General features: G+C 41.5%; 2 protein-coding genes across 5 annotated transcripts in view; one reads left to right on the plus strand and one right to left on the minus strand.

Annotated features, from left to right (window-relative positions):
* The window catches only part of PDE8B (phosphodiesterase 8B), a 240900-nt gene extending 225981 nt beyond the window's left edge, over nucleotides 1-14919 (plus strand). For both annotated transcript variants that reach the window (XM_043592585.1, XM_043592592.1), the window contains exons 17-22: nucleotides 734-932; nucleotides 5250-5467; nucleotides 7055-7175; nucleotides 10268-10435; nucleotides 12495-12624; nucleotides 13193-14919. In XM_043592585.1, coding sequence (XP_043448520.1) covers nucleotides 734-932; nucleotides 5250-5467; nucleotides 7055-7175; nucleotides 10268-10435; nucleotides 12495-12624; nucleotides 13193-13302 — 946 coding nt within the window. In that variant the 3' untranslated portion in view covers nucleotides 13303-14919. The remainder of the gene's footprint in view (nucleotides 1-733; nucleotides 933-5249; nucleotides 5468-7054; nucleotides 7176-10267; nucleotides 10436-12494; nucleotides 12625-13192) is intronic.
* WDR41 (WD repeat domain 41) overlaps nucleotides 14099-19125 on the minus strand; it is a 50131-nt gene continuing 45104 nt past the window's right edge. For 2 of the 3 annotated variants that reach the window (XM_043592616.1, XM_043592605.1), the window contains exon 13: nucleotides 17093-17307. In XM_043592616.1, coding sequence (XP_043448551.1) covers nucleotides 17155-17307 — 153 coding nt within the window. In that variant the 3' untranslated portion in view covers nucleotides 17093-17154. Of the gene's footprint in view, nucleotides 14607-17092; nucleotides 17308-19125 lie in introns of those variants that run through there. The other variant, XR_006299082.1, reaches the window with a different exon arrangement.

The raw sequence follows: 19125 nt of genomic DNA on the forward strand, positions 1-19125 counted from the left end.
CCTGAGTGAGCTCCTTTATGGAGACAGAGTGGGTAAGATGTGGGATTAGCCTGGTGATGACCCAGGATGAGGACATACTGAGTGTCCTTTTCACATTTATCCAGGTCGTTCCTTTGTGCTAGTGAGCCGAGAGTTCCAAATACTATTGGCTCCAAACTTGTTGAAGCTAGACTTTACAAAATAAATTTGAAAGCACTATGGACTTGGCTTTTGTTCCATCCTGTAGGCAGGGAGAAGATGAAATAAGTCAGAAAGCCCTCTTCTATAGTAGGAGACACCTCTTTCTTCTAAGGATGCTGGTCTATAGCATGTGAATGATTCTCACCTGTAAATCTAAGTAATATGATTATAAATGATAGGACTCTACTGACACCACTGTCCCTAGGCTCAGTAACTTTGTGAGGCGACACAGGAAATACAGAGGTTATATGGAAGTAGAGATGGAAAGGGACTATCAGGGATCTTTTTTGGTTGCTAGAGTCACTGAAGGCCATCTGAGTTTAAGATAATCGAGAAATCATTTGGATTGACCACCATGAGGCACCTAGTTGTAAAGAAGTGACTGATGAGGAGATGCTCTATCTCCTAATTTGGGGAGGGGATGTTTTTTAAGCTCTTGTTCATGCAGAGTAAACGTCACAAGAAAAATGCCTCTATTCCCCAGTGTCATCAAAGAAAGCAGTTTCTAGACCAGTGCACACAATGAATCAGGGTCTGTTTTCCTGTTTTCCAGGCCATTGGTTTACCTGGGCTTAAAGGTATTTTCCCGGTTTGGAGTCTGTGAATTTTTACACTGTTCTGAAACTACTCTTCGGGCCTGGCTCCAAGTGATTGAGGCCAACTACCACTCTTCCAATGCTTATCATAACTCCACCCATGCCGCCGATGTCCTGCACGCCACTGCCTTCTTCCTCGGAAAGGAAAGAGTAAAGGTAGCATTTCAGTATCATGATCTAGTTACCTGCTTAGATTGGAGGTCCAGGAGCTCAATCCTCATAAACATATAAGGCAACTAACCATTTATGTATATACAAATTGCAACCAATCTGATAGTTCTTTGAGTTATCAAATTAACTTGTCATGTTGGTGTTGTAAAGACATGGCCTTCGCTTCCAGCTCTCCCCTCTTGCAAAGGCCTAAAATAATAATTGATGCCACTGTAGACTCCCTTACATGCCTGGCTGATTCATGAACCTATTCTCCAAGTATTCACTGGGAGCCCGTTGTGATACTGAATTAGAGGACAGGACTTAGTTATTACAGCAAATGGTTACTAGGTCTAGAGGTTACGTTTTAGGATCACAATTTGGCCATTGGTGCATGATAACCCAGACAGTAAGGAACCACTCAGCATTCTACTAATATACATACATATATATATGTGTGTTTTGTGTAGGTGTGAATGTGGATATCCTACATTAATGACTTGCATAATCATTCTGAAGGAGTTCCACGTCCCTTAATCTTACTTAGAAGCACCTGTACTGTCATGAATAGGTGCTGATTTATAGGACAGCCCTACGTACACCCCATGTACAGCTGGCAAGAGATCTCCATCTCTCCTCCTTCCCAACTACCATCACTTGCAGTGAAGCTTGTAATTCCTTTGCTACAGTTAAAATGGAAGCTTAGAATGTAGATGCCCCTGCGAGAAGTACTATATAGACACCGCAATTCCTATCAACCCGCAGCGGCCTGACGTTACATCATTTCCTTAGTCTTAAGACCCTGGCTACTTAGAAGAGTGATAGCAGGACAGGTAGCAGGAGCTAGAAATGGGACCAAAATGGGGAAAGAGGAGGTTTCCTTCTCAATGTTGCCAAAAGCTAATGTTGGTATTCACTTTCATCATCAGCGAAGTAAAGAATGTGGTCCAAGAATGATGCTTTTGAAGACTTTTATCACCTCCTTTTCAAAAAGGTGACCTCAGGCTTTGTTGGGATAGCACGTTCCTTTGAAGAGCTAAGACACTTTGAGATTCCTACTCCAGGCTCATGTTCCTCCATTTTACGCTGCATGAAACCTTAGACAGCTGAGGCTGTGCACTGCAAAGTTGAGGGCAGGACGTAAAGATGACCCTCACTTACGCAGAACGACTCTATAAAAATACACATTAAATGCTTGATAAATCAGGGAACTCTTGGTCACTTTATCACCTCCCATACTCTCCCTCCCCCAGGAATTTTTCTTTAGATTTTGAGTTCTGCTAGCATATTCAAAATCTGATTGAATTTCTCAAGTAGCAATAGAAACAAGGCTAAGACTATAATTACTTCAAATTCAAAAGACATTTTCTGACAGTCTTGCCAGAGAATCAGGAAATTTAGAACTGCCAGGAACCTTGGAGAAGTAGGTGGAGGGGGCTCCTTATCTCAAAGGTTGAGTCAGCAGCCCCAGACCACTGGTTAGTCCACCGTGAGGCATTCTGAGCAGGATTTAATCCTGGGGACTCTTGTGCCAGACCTGCTGCCACTGATGAGGAGAGTCAGGGAAATGTGTTTTTACCGAATACCCACCCGTCACCCTCTTTTCTTTATGCTTAGACTAAAAATCTTGATATCGCTGTGACATAGCTCCACATCCCCACCCCAGCCAGCTGGATAACATGCCCAGAGCTGACCTTCCCCTTGAATTTGTCACAGATACTCTCTTCCCCCTACTCTTCCCGATTCCCAGGAACCACTGCAACTAGAGCGCTCAGGGTAGCCAGCACTCTGTTGTTATTCTATGGGTGTAGGTGACCGTCGCAGGGAAGGAACTGTTGGAAAGGCTCATCTAAAATGGGGGCCAGTCTGGCCAATTTGCCTCAGGGTGATCCAAATCTACTCCCATTGGTTAAAGAAGGCAAAAACGGTGCGGAACTCTCTGCATCTCCAAAGGTCTGAAATTTCTCCTCTTGTGGGTTTGGTGAGGAAGTTTTCTTCCACAGACGGTCCCTCCATCCCACAGGAAGGGCTTGCTTCTTCCATCTGCTGGGGGGGTGGGGAGGTGGGCCCAGCCTTCTTCTCCTGCCTCCCACCACAACTACCCCCAGGTTTAAATCAGTGTAGGCTGGAAGAAAAGACATGTCTCATCTAATGTCACTTGTGTGTCTACTGCAGTTACTTGAGTCTCTTTTATTGAAAAAACTAAAAACAACTTGGCCCCAGGCTCCAGTCAAGGTGGAACATACTCCAGGACCACTAGCTGCAGGCCCAAAGTGTGGGTTCCATGGGTCCTCCCTGCACAGGTAGAGTCAGAGGAGAGCCCCATCAGGGCAGCTTTGGGTCCTGACTGCACCTCCCTGACCAGAGGCAAAATGGGGCCAGCTTTTCTGCTTGCTCTGGGCATCATACAATCATCAGTGTCTGAAAAGAGCTGAAAGGAACAGCATCGGGTGCTGTCCCTGGTCAGGAAAGCTATACGTGTGGACTGGGGCCAAGCCAGGAATTGCCCCCCACCCCACCCCCACTCCTGCTCCAGGTGGTCAGGGTTGGAAAGGGAAATGGCTGTCTTCTGGTAGGGACAGCTTTCAAGAAACCTTTCAGGGCTAGCTTCAGACTCATTGCTCCCTTACCCATTAGGGTCTGAGAAGCAGTTGGCATTTTTACCTCCCACAGCCTGGGAGAACAACCCTGTAATGCCAGAAAATTATGCCTGCCCCTCTAGCCTCTTCTCAGGTACCACTTTTCCCCTACTCACTACCCTTCAGCCACAGTGATGCTCCTTAAGTTGCCTGAATAAACCACTTCTTTGTTTGACCTCAGGAACACCATGTAGGCTTTCTGCCTGGCATTCTCTCTCTCGTCATTTTTTGCCCGGCTAATTTCTGCTTCTCCTTCAGGCTTTTATGCTGATAAAATGAAAAAGCGCAGTTTTTGGTTGCACTGGCCACGTTTCAGGTGTCTGGTAGCTCCGTGTGACCAGGGTTTATATATGGACAGCACAGACATTGCCATCGCCACAGAGAGTTGAGCCAACAGCACTGCCCTAAACCAGATCAGGCCTTGGGGTTACTCTGTCAAAGCATCTGTACTTTCCTTCTTGGCACATTTCAGTCAGTTACGTGTGTGTGTGTGTGTGTGTGTGTGTGTGTGTGTGTGTGTGTATGATTTGTGCCTTCCCCAGGAAATTATCAATTCCACTAGTGCAGAGAGCATGCCAGTGTAGTTCATCATTGTAGTGCCAGCATTCTGAGTCACAGCTGGAACCCAGTAAGTGTATCATAAATGATTACTGAATGAATTCCTGAAGTACAGGATCTCTTACATAATAGTAGCCCATTTAATAACTTCTTCCTAAGGCTGTGATCTGAGAAAACATCCGTGTGCCCTTCTGCTCTGGTTTGTGTTCTTACATTACATACCAAGAGCTGTAGAAAGAGGGTCTCCCTTTGTGCCTCTGCCACCTGCTCACCTAGAGCTGAATTTTGTTCTTTTTTTTTTAATTTTGTTTTACTTTTTTTAAATTTTTTAAAAATTTTTTTTTCAACGTTTTTTTTTATTTTTGGGACAGAGACAGAGCATGAACGGGGGAGGGGCAGAGAGAGAGGGAGACACAGAATCGGAAACAGGCTCCAGGCTCTGAGCCATCAGCCCAGAGCCCGACGCGGGGCTCGAACCCACGGACCGCGAGATCGTGACCTGGCTGAAGTCGGACGCTTAACCGACTGTGCCACCCAGGCGCCCCTGAATTTTGTTCTTAATTGCAAGAGCCCCTTTAGCCTCAGTTTTCATGGGAAAGTTTTTGTTCTTGTCCTTGATGCTCTTGTACTGCTTGGCTTTACCCCTTTTCACCTTTGTGTGAAGAGTTTGGTTGTATTTGTGCCATTACTGCCACTCTCTCAATCTCTGCGTAAGTAAGAAAACAAAATAAGTAATACTTGTGATCTTAGGCCACTTTCTGCTCTTCCCGTGTGGAAAAGAGTCAGCAATAAATACCACAGGGCAAACACTTGAAAAGTCCTGTTTGGCATCTTCCTGCAAAGGACTTGGAGTGAACAGATCCTGGGAAAAGAATTTCAGTGTCCGTGATAATACATCTGTCACATACGACAACTCAGATTTCTGTTTCCTTCCACATAATCCACAGCAACACCAGGTGATGTGATATATCCTAGGCAGCCTCTCAACTTCCAGGAAGTCCGAGAAGGCTCATCAGACTAAGAGAACATTCTGATAATCCCAACTCCCCTGGCCCATCCCCCGAGAGACGTGTAGGATCCTGACATTCAGTGGCTAACGTTCAACCTTGCCTCCTCGTGACCCCAGGGAAGCCTCGATCAGCTGGATGAGGTGGCAGCGCTGATTGCCGCCACAGTCCACGATGTGGATCACCCGGGAAGGACCAACTCGTTCCTGTGCAACGCAGGCAGTGAACTCGCTGTGCTCTATAATGACACCGCTGTCCTGGAGAGTCACCACACCGCCCTGGCCTTCCAGCTCACGGTCAAGGACAGCAAATGCAACATTTTCAAGAACATTGACAGGTTTGTGCTTGGGCTCCTCTGCTCAGGTTTGTGAAACAGTAGCGGGACATTCAGTCTTACATAACTTCTCCAAGTATTTAGCTTCTCTTAGGGCAGAGAATGGGGGAAGTAACAATAGCTGGACCATTGTACCAGACGGTATAGTAATCACCTTGCCCTTATAAGCTTACTTGTACTTTCCAGACTGCTTTCATCTTTCTGAATTTCATTTGCTCTTCATGGAGTTCACAAACGTGTTTTACACACTGCGCAAAACGCTTAAAACCCTGGTTGTCTAATAAGTACAGCAGATATTTTTACCCTCCCAGGGGACATCCTGCCTTTTGTGTAACTCCCGGAAAATGCGTCTTTCCTTGGCTTTCCCCAGTTGAGTTTTTGCCACTTAAAATCCTAACTCACGAGGAGATAGCGTTGTTCCACAGGTCCCGGCAGAGTCGTTAGAGCCCAGAGGGTTGGGCAGGTTTCCCCCTGGCTGTTGTACTCCTGTCTGGTGAAAGTTGGCCAGCTGTGAACCGAGAGGAGCACTTCCTCTTGGCTGCCACAGGCCTGCAGTCAGACGATGGCTGTTTGCCACACAGCACCAGCCAGGCTGGAGAGCGGACTTCTGGGGCAGGGCAGACTACACAGAGCACAGGGCTCACCTGGGCCTTGGGGAACACTTGTCAACATGGACCTATCACTTTGATTTCCAGACATCTGCGAAAACATGGAGACCAGTTATTCTACCTTCAACTTAAACTTCATCAGGATCAAGGCTTAATTTTTAAAACTTTGACTGAAAGAATTTTATCCAAGAGCCAGTTTTATTCAGCTCCCTGTTCTGGCTCCTGAAAGTTAGAAAAAGATGATAGGAACTGGAGAGTAATGTTTTGGCAGGTTTGTTGCCCCATGCGTTGTCACTTCTATTTTAGAGAATGACTTTTTTTTCAAATTTTATATTTTATTTTTTAAAATTTACCTCCAGATTAGTTAACATATAGTCAAACAGTGATTTCAGGAATAGATTCCTTAATGCCCCTTACCCATTTAGCCCATCCTCCCTCCCACAACCCCTCCAGCAACTCTCAGTTTGTTCTCCATATTTATAAGATAGTTACTTATTAGTGGGAAAACATTATTTCCCTACCATCATCTAAAGAAGGAATGACAGTTCTCTGTAATTCACATCACTGTGTCTGTGCCGAATATAATGGGGACAGCTCATCAGGTTGCTGTGTCAGTCTTGTAGGGAAGGAACTTGGCATTTCCTTCTATCTTACTATTGATACGTTTCCAAGGGAAGGTAGAAGGAAACCACTTTGTAAAATAAGTGCCTACTATGTGCCAGTTACTACACACACACACACACACACACACACACACCCATACAAGGAAGAGTCAGCTTCACTGGGGAAAATCGAATGGTGTCATCAAGTCCTGGCATAATGGAAAGAGGGGCAGGTAAACTTTTTTATGATCTGCACTCATTTCTTAACTCTGTGCCCCCAGCTGCCTCGTATGGTGTGGGAAGTATGGTGAAATGGTAGCAGAACAGTTCTAATTCTGGACGTGATATGAACAAGGCCCTGTGTCTTCTGGTTATTTTAGGAACCATTATCGAACACTACGCCAGGCTATTATTGACATGGTTTTAGCAACAGAGATGACAAAACACTTTGAACATGTGAACAAATTTGTGAACAGCATCAATAAGCCCCTGGCGGCTGAGGTAAGCATTTCACCTATAATAAGATACATCAGCGTATTATTTCCATTAGAGCCGGCGCTGGCCGCAACGTACTTTCTCTTCATCCTGGACACAAGATGGTTGTTTGCCTGGAGGTGGTAAAGACGGGCTGAAAATACTGGCCACAGTGTCCATGGTAACTCTGCCTTCCTTAGAAAGAAAGGTCCTGAGATAAAGCCAGTGGTGACGGGAGGAGGAGATAGGCCCAAGAGTAAGATAGATGAGAACTGCAGACAGCAGAGCCTGGGTAAATGGTGGTATTTTAGGGCACCCAAAGCCTTTTCTAATTCTCTGACATTGGACACCTCAAAAGTGGATGTTTTAAAAAAGAGACAAACTAAGAAACAGACTCTTTAACTATAGAGGTCAAACTGGTGGTGACCAGAGGGGAGGTTTGTGTGGAGGGGGAGGGGGATGGGTGAAATAGGTGAATAGGGATAAAAGAAGACACTTATCATCATGAGCACTTGAGCAATGTATACAATTGCTGAATCGCTACATCGTACACCTAAAACGAAACATAACACTGTATGTTAGCTCTACTGGAATTAGAAAACTTAATAAAAACAAAAGTAAACACAGAAGCTGAAATTCAGTATTAGAAGAAAACACGGATGTTTTAAAGAACTGTATTCCTGATGATGTGCATTAAAACCACATCAGTACTTAAAGATTATATACAGTCAAACTGTGAGTGCTAGTTGATAACAAAAGCAGAAGTCATTTTTCCTTTTTAAAATTTACGGACGTACCTTAGTCCTGCCTTAAGGCCCCTATAAACTGGAGTTTTAGAAACACACACAGAGGGTTCACATCCCAGTTGTTTAAAATGAAATCAACTGACCTCTGAGACCATGAAGCTGCTCATAGCCCTGTAAAGTTAGAAAAGCTTTTTGCTCATTCCGTTGAGAAGAGGTTGCATATGTTGATGGGTGATGAATGGTTGTCTTAAAAGTAACCTGATGATCAGTATGGAGACTCTCTGTGTAGAACCCATCACCTGACCAGGCCAGATGCACGAACAGTGTCCACCCCATCTGTTCTACTTCATCCTCCAGGGATCCCACAGCATCATGTCAGAGCCTTCTCTTTCCACAGAGGACTTACGGGGGTAAGGATCTAGGGATTCAGGAGGGAAAAATTATACAGAACCACAGAATTTATAGTTGAGGAAAGTCACCCATCAAATAAGCCTCAAGCTCTGTGTTGAGGTTTATTATTTATCACATTGCCTAGGGTAAGCAGTAACTTCCCAGTAATAGGTAATCAAAACAACTACCTTCAGAAGCCCATTGATGGTTTAATAAATAGGTCTGATCTTGAAACAGAACAAAAAACTCTTAAATGTTATGCTTTCACTTTGGCAGAGGTCTGCAGATCTAATTAATTTTTCACACAATGTGATGATGTCTTTGAAAGAAGAGAATAGCAATCTTCCAGGTTTTGTATAATTGGCCTATTACTGCATTTATGTAAACCTACTGCTAGACCTGGCCACTCGGTTCAGGACCCCTGACCTGACATCCATCACTCAGTACACACTACTATACAACCAGTCTTTTTCTTTTTTTTTTTTTTCCAAATTTTTATTTAAATTCTAGTTAGTTAAGAGTGAAATATTGGTTTCACGAGAATTCAGTGGTTCATCACTTAGATACAACACCCAGTGCTCATCATAACAAGTGTTCTCCTAGATGGGTGTCATCACCCATCTAGCTCATCTCCCACCCTGCCGCCCTCCATCAACCCTCAGTTTCATGTTCATCTGCTTTGTTTCCTAAATTCCACATGAGTGAAATATGGTATTTATCTTTTTCTGACTGATTTCGCTTAGCATCATACTCTAGCTCCATCCATGTCATTGCAAATGGCAAGATTTCATTCTTTTTGATGGCTGAGTAATATTCCATTGTGTGTGTGTGTGTGTGTGTGTGTGTGTGTGTGTACACGTGTGTGTGTGTGTGTGTGTTCTTCATCCATCAGTCAGTGGACACGTGAGTTCTGTCCATAGTTTGGCTATTGGTAGCACTGCTGTAAACATCGGGGTATATGTGCCCCTTCGAATCTGTAGTTTTGTATCCTTGTGGGAAATACCTAATAGTGCAGTTGGTGAATCAAAGGGTAGTTCTATTTTGTAATTTCGGATGAACTGCCACACTGTTTTCCTGAGTGGCTGCACCAGTTTGCATTCCCACCAACCGTGCAAGAGGGTTCCCTTTTCTCTGCATCTTAGCAACACTTGTTTCTTGTATTGTTAATTTTAACCATTCTGACAGGCATGAGGTGGTACCTTATTGTGGTTTTGATTTGCAGTTCCCTGATGATGAGTGATGTGGAGCATCTTTTCATGTATGCCCAGGCTTTTTAAACATGACTGAACACACAGAGTCCCGCCCTGGTCCACTTGCTTCTCTTCATACCCCCACCCCCCAAAATGTACATGGCTCATGACTCCCTACCACTCAGAATAGCAGCCAGGAAAACATGAGCGGACAGATGCCTTAAGAGAAAGAAACAAAGTGGGTAGGGGTGGGACGGAAGGAGCTGGCAGGCATAAGAAATAGAAGTAAATGAAGAAATGATTGAAAGGTCACAGGTATGTGTTATTTCCCATCTTTAACATATTTTTTAAACCTGAAAGTTGCTTTTACACATATCCTGATAAAATTGGGAGAGAAGCTCACCTTTAAGACTACATACTAAACTACTAAATATGGCACAAAACCCTGTTTGTAGCAGTTACCTTTGGGGAAGAGGATGGAAGCAAGGGAGTGGATGAGTGGTGATAGGGTAAACTGGTTTTTTGGGGGGGGGGTCCTCTCCTCTCCCCTCCCCTCCCTCTCATAAACATAAAAAAATAGTAAACTCTGGTTTTGTATTGACTGAGGTTATTTTTGTATGAGAATAGATCAGTGTATGGAATATGGAATTAAGGAATTAATACAATTGGAATTAAGGATGGGAAAATTTGAGTCCCAGTCCTGTCCAAAAGTACCTGGGTGATAACTCTCTAGTAGTCTGGTCATTGTGATCACATCATCATTTTAACCATGATCTAACCATCTGTTCTCCAGATTGAGGGCAGTGACTGTGAATGCAACCCTACAGGGAAGAACTTTCCTGAAAACCAAATTCTGATCAAGCGGATGATGATCAAGTGTGCTGATGTCGCCAACCCATGCCGCCCCCTGGACCTGTGCATTGAATGGGCTGGGAGGATCTCTGAGGAGTATTTTGCACAGGTATACTGCCTCTCTAGGGAAGCTCCACTTCTCTTCTAGCAATGGCTTCTGGTTCCCTCAGGAGTGATTAATGTGGCTGGTCAGTAACCAAAGTTACTCTAGGGGAAAAGGGTAAACTGAGCCTTTGGAAGTACCTTGTCATCATCAAACTGTTAGATCTTGAACTCCCTCCAAATCTGAGCTATTGTCCATTCGCTCACTAGGTTATTCTCACCATGGAGCATGTGAGGACACAGATAGGAAGAAGACACACTCCTGCACGGGTGCAGCTCAGAATATATTAGGGAGCTGTGTAGACATAGATAGGTCCACACATTGCTGTAAAAAAGGAAATAGCTCAAAAGGAGGTATGTTAAGGGCTATCAGAGTTAAGAAAGCTTGTTTCCTAGATTAAAAAAAAAAAAGTCCTGGGGAAATGGCAATAGAGTCGTGTTTTTGTTTTTCTTTTGAAAGATAATTATGGAAATAGGAAAGGACTTTCTGGGAGAGAAAAAAATGTACGAAATTATGAAGAAAAATAGAATTTTTATTTAACAAGAGCAGCAATATGTAGTTCACTTAGCCAGTGTGAAAAGGAGTTAAAGGGAAAAAATCGAGAAATTAGTAGACCACAAGATGCCATTCTAAATACAAGCCTACTTCCAGAGAAAAGGTCCTAAGAATTGAGGTGTGTATCTGTCACAGAAACAAAAAGCTACAAGTAATGTATTTTGGGGGGACCTATATGGCTAGGCTCTACCACTAAGGCAGGATAAAGAATAGCTGAAAATGTCTAGAAGGACTGCCAGAGGGAATGACTAGCCAAGTACCCAGTAAGTTAACTGCAGCTTTCAAGGCTGGGAAGAGCCCCTGAATTGAAGAAAAGTAGGACAGGCAGTTCGGCTCGCCAGAACCAAGGGGTTAAAAATCCCAAATTACTCCTTAAGCAACAGTGGATATTCTAAGGATACCTCATCAATTCATCTGAAATGAGCAAGCTGAGCCCAAAGCTGGCAGGAGGCCATTAACGGGCTTCCCAGGATCCAGAGAAGACTTGAAATCCTACTCCTAATACTCTCATAAGTATGTGATTAGGGAATGGGAAAGAAGCACTTTTAAGTTCTTTAATAGAAGCTCCCCGTTTAAGGGTCCTTTTCCCAAAAAGGAATGTACTGACGTTCACAAGCACTGTGACCTAAAAATCAGAAGTTACAAACGAGGCCTCCGATTATGTGGCCTCTGGTTCAACACACCATCAGGAAATGTGGATGTTAATATTCAGCTTAGTACATAATGGCCTTCACACACACACACACATTACACACTCTAATGTGCAAATTATTCAGATTTACATACTTCCTGAGAGAGCTGCATGACCAATACCCAAATCTGAACAATCATAGTTTGTCACCCTTTCAAGTGAAAGTTGTATTCCATGAAAGAAAAAAAAAAAGGCTAGGTCACCTCAATAAATGTGTTTCCTCAAGACAACCATTATACTTTGGTATGCAGTATAAGGACTTTATGTGAACTTTCCATTTTGTCAAAACATAGAATTTTCAAAGGATACATACTCAAAGGTTAAACTTTAATAAGATTAGTAATTCTTACTGCTTCAGTGAGGATATTCCTAAGTAAAATTGGGGTTTTAAACCTCAGGCATGTAGCAGTGAATAATAAAATGATTATTGGTACAGTTTAGTGACAGTTGCCGGATTCATGCCAAGGCACAAGAAGTTTTACCCACTGCACTCTCACTGTAAATGTCAGGATTATTAGTATTAATACTACTGGTACTACTTTGGAAATCGATCTCAGGAAAGGAGTTAAGAACTCGGAGATTGATGCGTCAGGAGGAGCTGTGGTATGGTATAAGAGACTTCGGACTCACAAGACCTGAATTCAGTCACCACAGTTCATCAGGTGGTTGATTTCTATAGGCCTCAGGAGCTTGCTGAGCCTCCTTCTTCATAGATACAATAGGATGATGACCCCTTTCCAGAGTTGTTCTGAGAAACTAAATGCTACCGTGACAGCTCCTCATGTGCCTCAGCCCTGTCTGTGTTCTTATGTCTTGCAGACTGATGAAGAGAAGAGACAGGGGCTCCCTGTGGTGATGCCAGTGTTTGACCGGAATACATGTAGCATCCCCAAATCCCAAATCTCTTTCATTGACTACTTCATAACAGACATGTTTGATGCTTGGGATGGTAAGAGAGTTGGTGTTTTGTCACCTCAACAGAATATCTTGTTCTGCTTTATGATGATAACCCCTAAGGACATAGGCTGGGCCTACAGGTGTATGTGAAATGTTGTTTGTTTTTTTTAAGTTAGCTATGGTGGCGTGCATGTCCACTTTCTGCATCGCCAGCACCTTGCAGAGAACCTCTGAGTACAGAAGACTCCATGGACGTTTGATAACTGGATCTACAAGTCTTCACTTCTTCAAAGCATAGGGTTCCAAAGCTTATAGCAGTTTTTCCTATCATTGGAGGAAACTCTAGAAAGCATACCCAAAGAATCTGATTCAGAGTAGACTTAATACATTTTGTAATGTTGCTGATAAATGGCTCTTCCACTTTTAACTAAGAGGACCTGTTTGTATTTCAGAAACTAGTGTTTAACCATCTACCCTTCTCATGCTTGTATGTTCATGTGTAGCATAAGGCCTGACCTAGGGTACCTCCCTTCCTATATTGAGCCTCCATATGTCTCACAGAGCACCGGCCTTCTAAATGTTCCTGGCATCTAACCTGTGATTCTTTGATGTCCTTGCAGCCTTTGCCCATCTGCCAGCCCTGATGCAACATTTGGCTGATAACTACAAACACTGGAAGACATTAGATGACCTAAAGTGCAAAAGTCTGAGGCTTCCATCTGACAGCTAAACCCGAGAGAGAAGGGGACCTCTTGATCTGCAACGGGCACTGTGAATCACAGTAGTGTAAATAAGAGGCTTTCCTTTATACTGAAAAGACAGGTGTAGGTTAAGGGGTTGGTGTTTAATTTTTGACTTTGAATCACTCAAGTCCCAAATTGCATTTTTAGAAAGTTATGTTCCATTAAGAAAAATATTTTTTCTTTTGAACACTTAGTGATAGTGTCCTCATCAAACTATGGAGCTCATTTACTCTAGCAGGATACAAGCAGCAAAAACTTGGTGCCTGTGAGCCCATCTCTGTGGATGACACAGCTTAGCTAGTGTTCAGCTCATCTCTCACCATAAAAGTCAACATTGCTGTTTAGCTTGACTATTTTCCTCAAGAGCACCAGTCTGAAAGATTCATAAAAACACCTAAGGAAAAAAACTATTTATAAAATGAGCAAAACAACTAGGACCAAATTATTGATAAACTAGTTTCACAGCCTCTGTGGCTAAGCAGTTCTTTTGAAAGATCAAGGGGGTGACACCCTAGGTAGACCACAGCCTGGGCCTGGTGAGTGCCTTCTGAAGACTGGTAGAAGCAGCCTGTGTAGCCTTCTTTCCTATAAAAGCAATTCACCTTAACAGTGAGCCATTCATGGTAGGGAAGGGACTGACACCTTGTTTGGGGCGAATCCACGCACTTCCCTTGTTTCTGGTTTACAGAGGCAGTCACAAGGCCGTATAGTAAGTATTATATAAAAGCCATTAAACCTGAATGCCCTTGGATAAGGTTTTTTAAAAAAGAAAATTTATATACATTCACAGTAAAAAATTTTTATTAAAGCAATCTGAATTTCCTGGGTACAAGTCCATGGAGTATGTTACGCAGTTACCATCTATACATAATGTATTTGGGGAGGGATGGGGAAGTTTCAGGGTTCAGATGTTTTTAATCTATATTTGAGACCTTGCCATTTTGCTTTAATGATGTAAAACAGAAAAGACTGCAAGGTGTGTAAATATATCAGAAAACAGACGTAAGGGGAAGCAGTAAATACTATTTTAAGCTATTAATTGTATGCTAAAAGCTTCTAAAGCACAAGTGCATATTTTTATACAGCTCTTTTGAAAACTTTCTGTGATCTCCATAAAGTCAGACTTGAGATTTTCCTTTCTCTTTTACCGGCCACCTGTTCTCTATGTATTGTAAATATTAGAAACTCCGTAAACAAAATAGCTTCATTTTCTTTTCAAATCCTCTGTACTCCATGCTGCATTTTTCAGAGGTATAAACAGAGACTGAATTGGAATGCAGAACACTGGAAACTAGGAAATGGGAAGAAAAAAAATGACATCACTACATAATGTGCCAATGTTTTTTTCTATGTTTTGTACCAAAAAAATGAAAACCTATATGATAATTCCATGCACAGAAATGTATCTAAATTATTTTTGTTAGATGATAAGCGAATGTGCTTGGTCAGGACAGCAGCCTGCTTTGTGTTGTGATGCTGCATTATGTAAATGTGATGAAAATGTTTTTGTGAAGTACTTGTAACTAAATTCCTACAGCCATTTTTCATTCCCAACAGCTGTTTTTATTTCATCTCTTTGGCCTAAACTTTTCATTATTTCAAAATTTCGCTTTAGTGTCCTTTATTTCATGAATCACAAACTTTATTTTCAGACACATTAAGTTTAGGATGTCAAAATCCCACTGTAATTTGCCGAGGTTTCAGAAGCTTGCTTGAGGCAAGGACAATATTTTCCTCACCATGTTGCTTTCACTTCCATTTGGTAAGTAACATTTATCAGATGTCTGACATGTTCTATATGAATGTTACAGCTTACTCCTTATACTGTTAAATTAATTTCATAAGAACTCAAATGTTAAATCCTCGAAGACTGCCAGGTACTAAAGCTTTAACACAGCTATGTCCTTTATCAGTGTCCTCTATTGTGGAGTAATCTTCTGAATTGCTAACTCAATACTGCATTCCTCCATACAATTTATTAGAAATATAGTCTTGCAGAAGGTATACTTTATACTTAGTTGTTTACCAAAACATTCTGCGTTAAGGGGAGCCATATTAATTTAGAAAAATTCTAATCTAATACAGGTAGAAGACCCTTAGTACCATGAAGGCCATTCTTTATTTCCAATTTTACTTTATAAAATTGGCTGGCTGTCTAAGCAACTCAGGGCTGGTTAGTCTTGGGGGCAAAGAACCAGCCTCAAACTGAGAAAGGAATAATACAGTGCCTCAGAAATCTAAGCTCTTGATTGTATTATGTGAATACAGCCAGAGGAAGAGGCCATAAGGGCCTGCAACTTGTTGCAAGTTCAACTTTTTAGCAGCAGTCCAGTCTGGGCTGTTACTACAATCTCCCATTTTTCTGAGTGGGAGCTTTCACCTATGGTTTCCATCACTCCGTAGGAATAGATTACTACCTGAAAATGCTATCCCAAAACATATTAGGAAATAAAGCAGTTAAAAATCTATGAATTCCTTGTATAATTCATTGAAGAGGTCTTACACAACTCAAGACCTCATGCAGAATTTCCAAAGAAAAAGCTAGCTAGTAATGGAAGAAAGTCCATCTATAGAGGAAAATTTAAAAGCCTGAAAATGACTTGGAGACACGTAACTAAAGTGATAATATGATGCACTAAGACTAGAATGCATGTCTGCCTGGTTTAGGGATACTACTCATGCTCTAACTTTAGGATGAAAACTTAGAAAGCTGGCAGAGAGATTTTAATATATTTCTCCATAAAGCTATCTTCATGGTGAATTAAAAATAATAGTATCGCTTACCTTTACTCATTCCTAATATTAGGGCACTGGTGTGGCACAGATGACTTTAGGTCTTTTCATCTGTGGATGGTTGGGGAAACAACAGTTTATAAAGATTCCATTTAGGCTGTATGGGCTGAACACATGAGTCAGCAGAAAGGGGAAGCGTCACCCACTTTTCTTTTCAAATTTTTATTCTTTAGTACCCAAAGGGAGGAAAGTATTCTGTTTTAAGGTTGCTGGGGTGAGGAAGATGATTAAATCTGAGTGGTCACTGCAAGTAACTACACAAATGAAGTCATTCTCAAGTGTTTCCTATCTGAAGCAGTGGTAAGACAAATAAAGCACTTTGGGCTCACCGTCTCTGACCTGCGACAGAAGTCTTTAGTGACCTAGCTGTCATCCCTGGCCTCTATGAGGGGCAGGTGCTGGTCTAGTACCAATCTAGCTAACAGTTATTTGGCTGGGGGCGGGGGGGGGGGAATATACCCTCATAAGATTCCTATTGATCTGAGTTTAGAGGAATTGTAGTAAACTAAAATAAAAAATGATTGATTTGGCACCACCAACAAAAAAAGTACATGTACCTTTTAAAAAAATTAATTTTTGGTGGTAATAATGTAGAGGCAACAAAAGTATGCTAAATAAAGGGAGTGAGAGGTCCGAGCACTTTTCTTTGTTAAACATAAGCTCGTACAATTTCTGGTATAGAATTTTCTTTAAGCCTAATTAAAAAATTTTCTATACAGATGACATATACAATTTAGTTCTGTATCAACCAATATTTGTGCTCTGATCTGAGTACTTGTGAAAATTCACTGCTAAAATTAGACCCATTTCTTAAGTTAAACAAATACCTGAGAAGCAAGTTGCTGCTGGTTTGCAGGCCCACCAAAAAAAAAAAAAAAAAATTCAACCAGAATTTTATGGAGTAACATAGGACTCTTGAGCCCAGGGTTTTGAGTTGAAGCCCCACACTGGGTGTGGAGATTACTAAAAAATAAATAATACAAATTTGAGTATTACCCTATATTTGATGTTCAAGGTTCATGCACAAGTATTCCAAATTCCTTCAACTACACAGCAAGATGTAAGTCACCATTCTCCTCCAGTTTTTGAAATAATTTTAAACTGCGCAATCCAGATTCTCTTTCTCCATTTTTCCACAAAATAATGAGATGATCAGCAGAACAAGTCACTAGTCCATGATCTTCAAAGTACAGAAACATCTGTAAAGACATTTAAAGCTACTGATTATAGGAAATTTAAAGAGAAGAGGCAAGGCTAATTATACACTAACATGGCTTGTAAAATATGTACCTTGGAGACTTCTTTGGTTTTGAATATAAAACTCCTTATCATTTTTCATGAGAAATTAATGGTCTATTTATGTGACTAATATCCTGTATTTTAATAATCAGAACTGTAACAGCTATTTTTTTGTGTGAAATACATGAATTCCCATTGAATCTTCTCAATTTTACCATAATCTAATTCTTCAAGTATTGGTTTTATATCAGAAGTCCTGCCAGAATTGCTTCATCATTTATTGTACGCACTAATAGCTACCAGGAAAATGTCTGAATTCCAAATTCTGTACGATAAACACTGGCTTCAGCTCTCTAAGCAGTCAGTAAGCATTTACTTAGGGAACCCAGCATAATAGATGGCACTACCATGAAAAAGGTGCTAGTTCAGTTGTTAAAACAAAGACTATATAATCAGGTCCTAAAAAATGTAGTTCACACTATGATTTGCCACAGAAAAAGGGAACATAGATCAGTAACCACTGAAAATGTCAACGGTTCAAAAACAAAATTTCCCAAATAAAGGGAAGGTCATGCATAGTGAAAGGCTGGGAGCTAAGAATAAAAAATACGGAGTGTTGGTGGGAAGGCAGCATGAACACCGATGAAGAACAGAGCTCCTCAAAGGCAAGACTGAAATAAAGGATAGAAATACAATATTAAAGAACAAGAGGATGAGAGTTCTCTCTGAAATAACACACAGTTTTGAAGATAGCACGATAAGGCCTCAGCTGATGGGATATAAGAGGGGCAATTATGGAAGCAAATACTACAGGAGATGGAAGAGAAAGAATTTAGATGGCTAGAGAGTAAGGATAAAAATATAAAAGGAATGAGGAAATTGAGGTAACACTTAAAAGAGGAAATTTCATAGACACTTAAAAAAAATACTTCAGGGTCAACACTTGACAGCAAATATGCCACTTTGAATGTTTCCCCCACCATTTAAAAACCTTTAATGGGTACCTATTTTAAAAATTAAGTCCAAATTCTTCAGCCTTACATACAAGGACATTCATAATCTGACCCAAAACTACTTTCTCAGGCTTAATCTCCTACTGGCGTCTATTCACAGGAAACCACTGCTCCAGCCTAGCCAGTCTGCTCTTTGCCAGCAAGGAGATCCTATCTTTGCACTTCTGTCTACCACATTACATCCTTACTCCCCAACTACACTATAACCACCTAAGCAAAGTTAAAAAGCAGGACAAAATGAAAACAATTGGGCTACCTGTTAGAGGAAAGCAAAGATAAACAAGACAGGATACCCAACATCAGGAAACTTACCGTCATAAGGCTATCTATGTTAACCCTCCCTAACCTTCAAGGTACAGGTCAAGTCCATTTTCTGTCTTCCACTAACCATCTTCTCCTACTTCCTGAGTACTCACTGGGTACAATCATCTGGGTCTATCCTCAACAGCTTAGGTTAACAGCTTACTAGATCTATAGCCTTCCTGTCTACTCAAGTATGAGTCCCAAGAGGGTAAGGATTATGTTTTGGGTTTCTTTGTAAACTCCAGTGTCCAGTACACTGCCCTAAAATAGAAGAAATGAATGCTAGGCATAAATGCACTTCCACATGGAAAGTAATTCGTTCCTCCCTGGCAATGAGACAGGGAAAAACAATTCAAGAAATTCAATCCTTAAGGCTCTGCTTATACTGTTATCAGTTCCAATCATCTATCTCAATTGATCTTATTCCTTTCATTATAGGCAATAGTGTATATAGTAAAATAC

Source organism: Prionailurus bengalensis, chromosome A1, assembly GCF_016509475.1.
Source record: "Prionailurus bengalensis isolate Pbe53 chromosome A1, Fcat_Pben_1.1_paternal_pri, whole genome shotgun sequence".
In the NCBI taxonomy this organism is placed as follows: domain Eukaryota; kingdom Metazoa; phylum Chordata; class Mammalia; order Carnivora; family Felidae; genus Prionailurus; species Prionailurus bengalensis.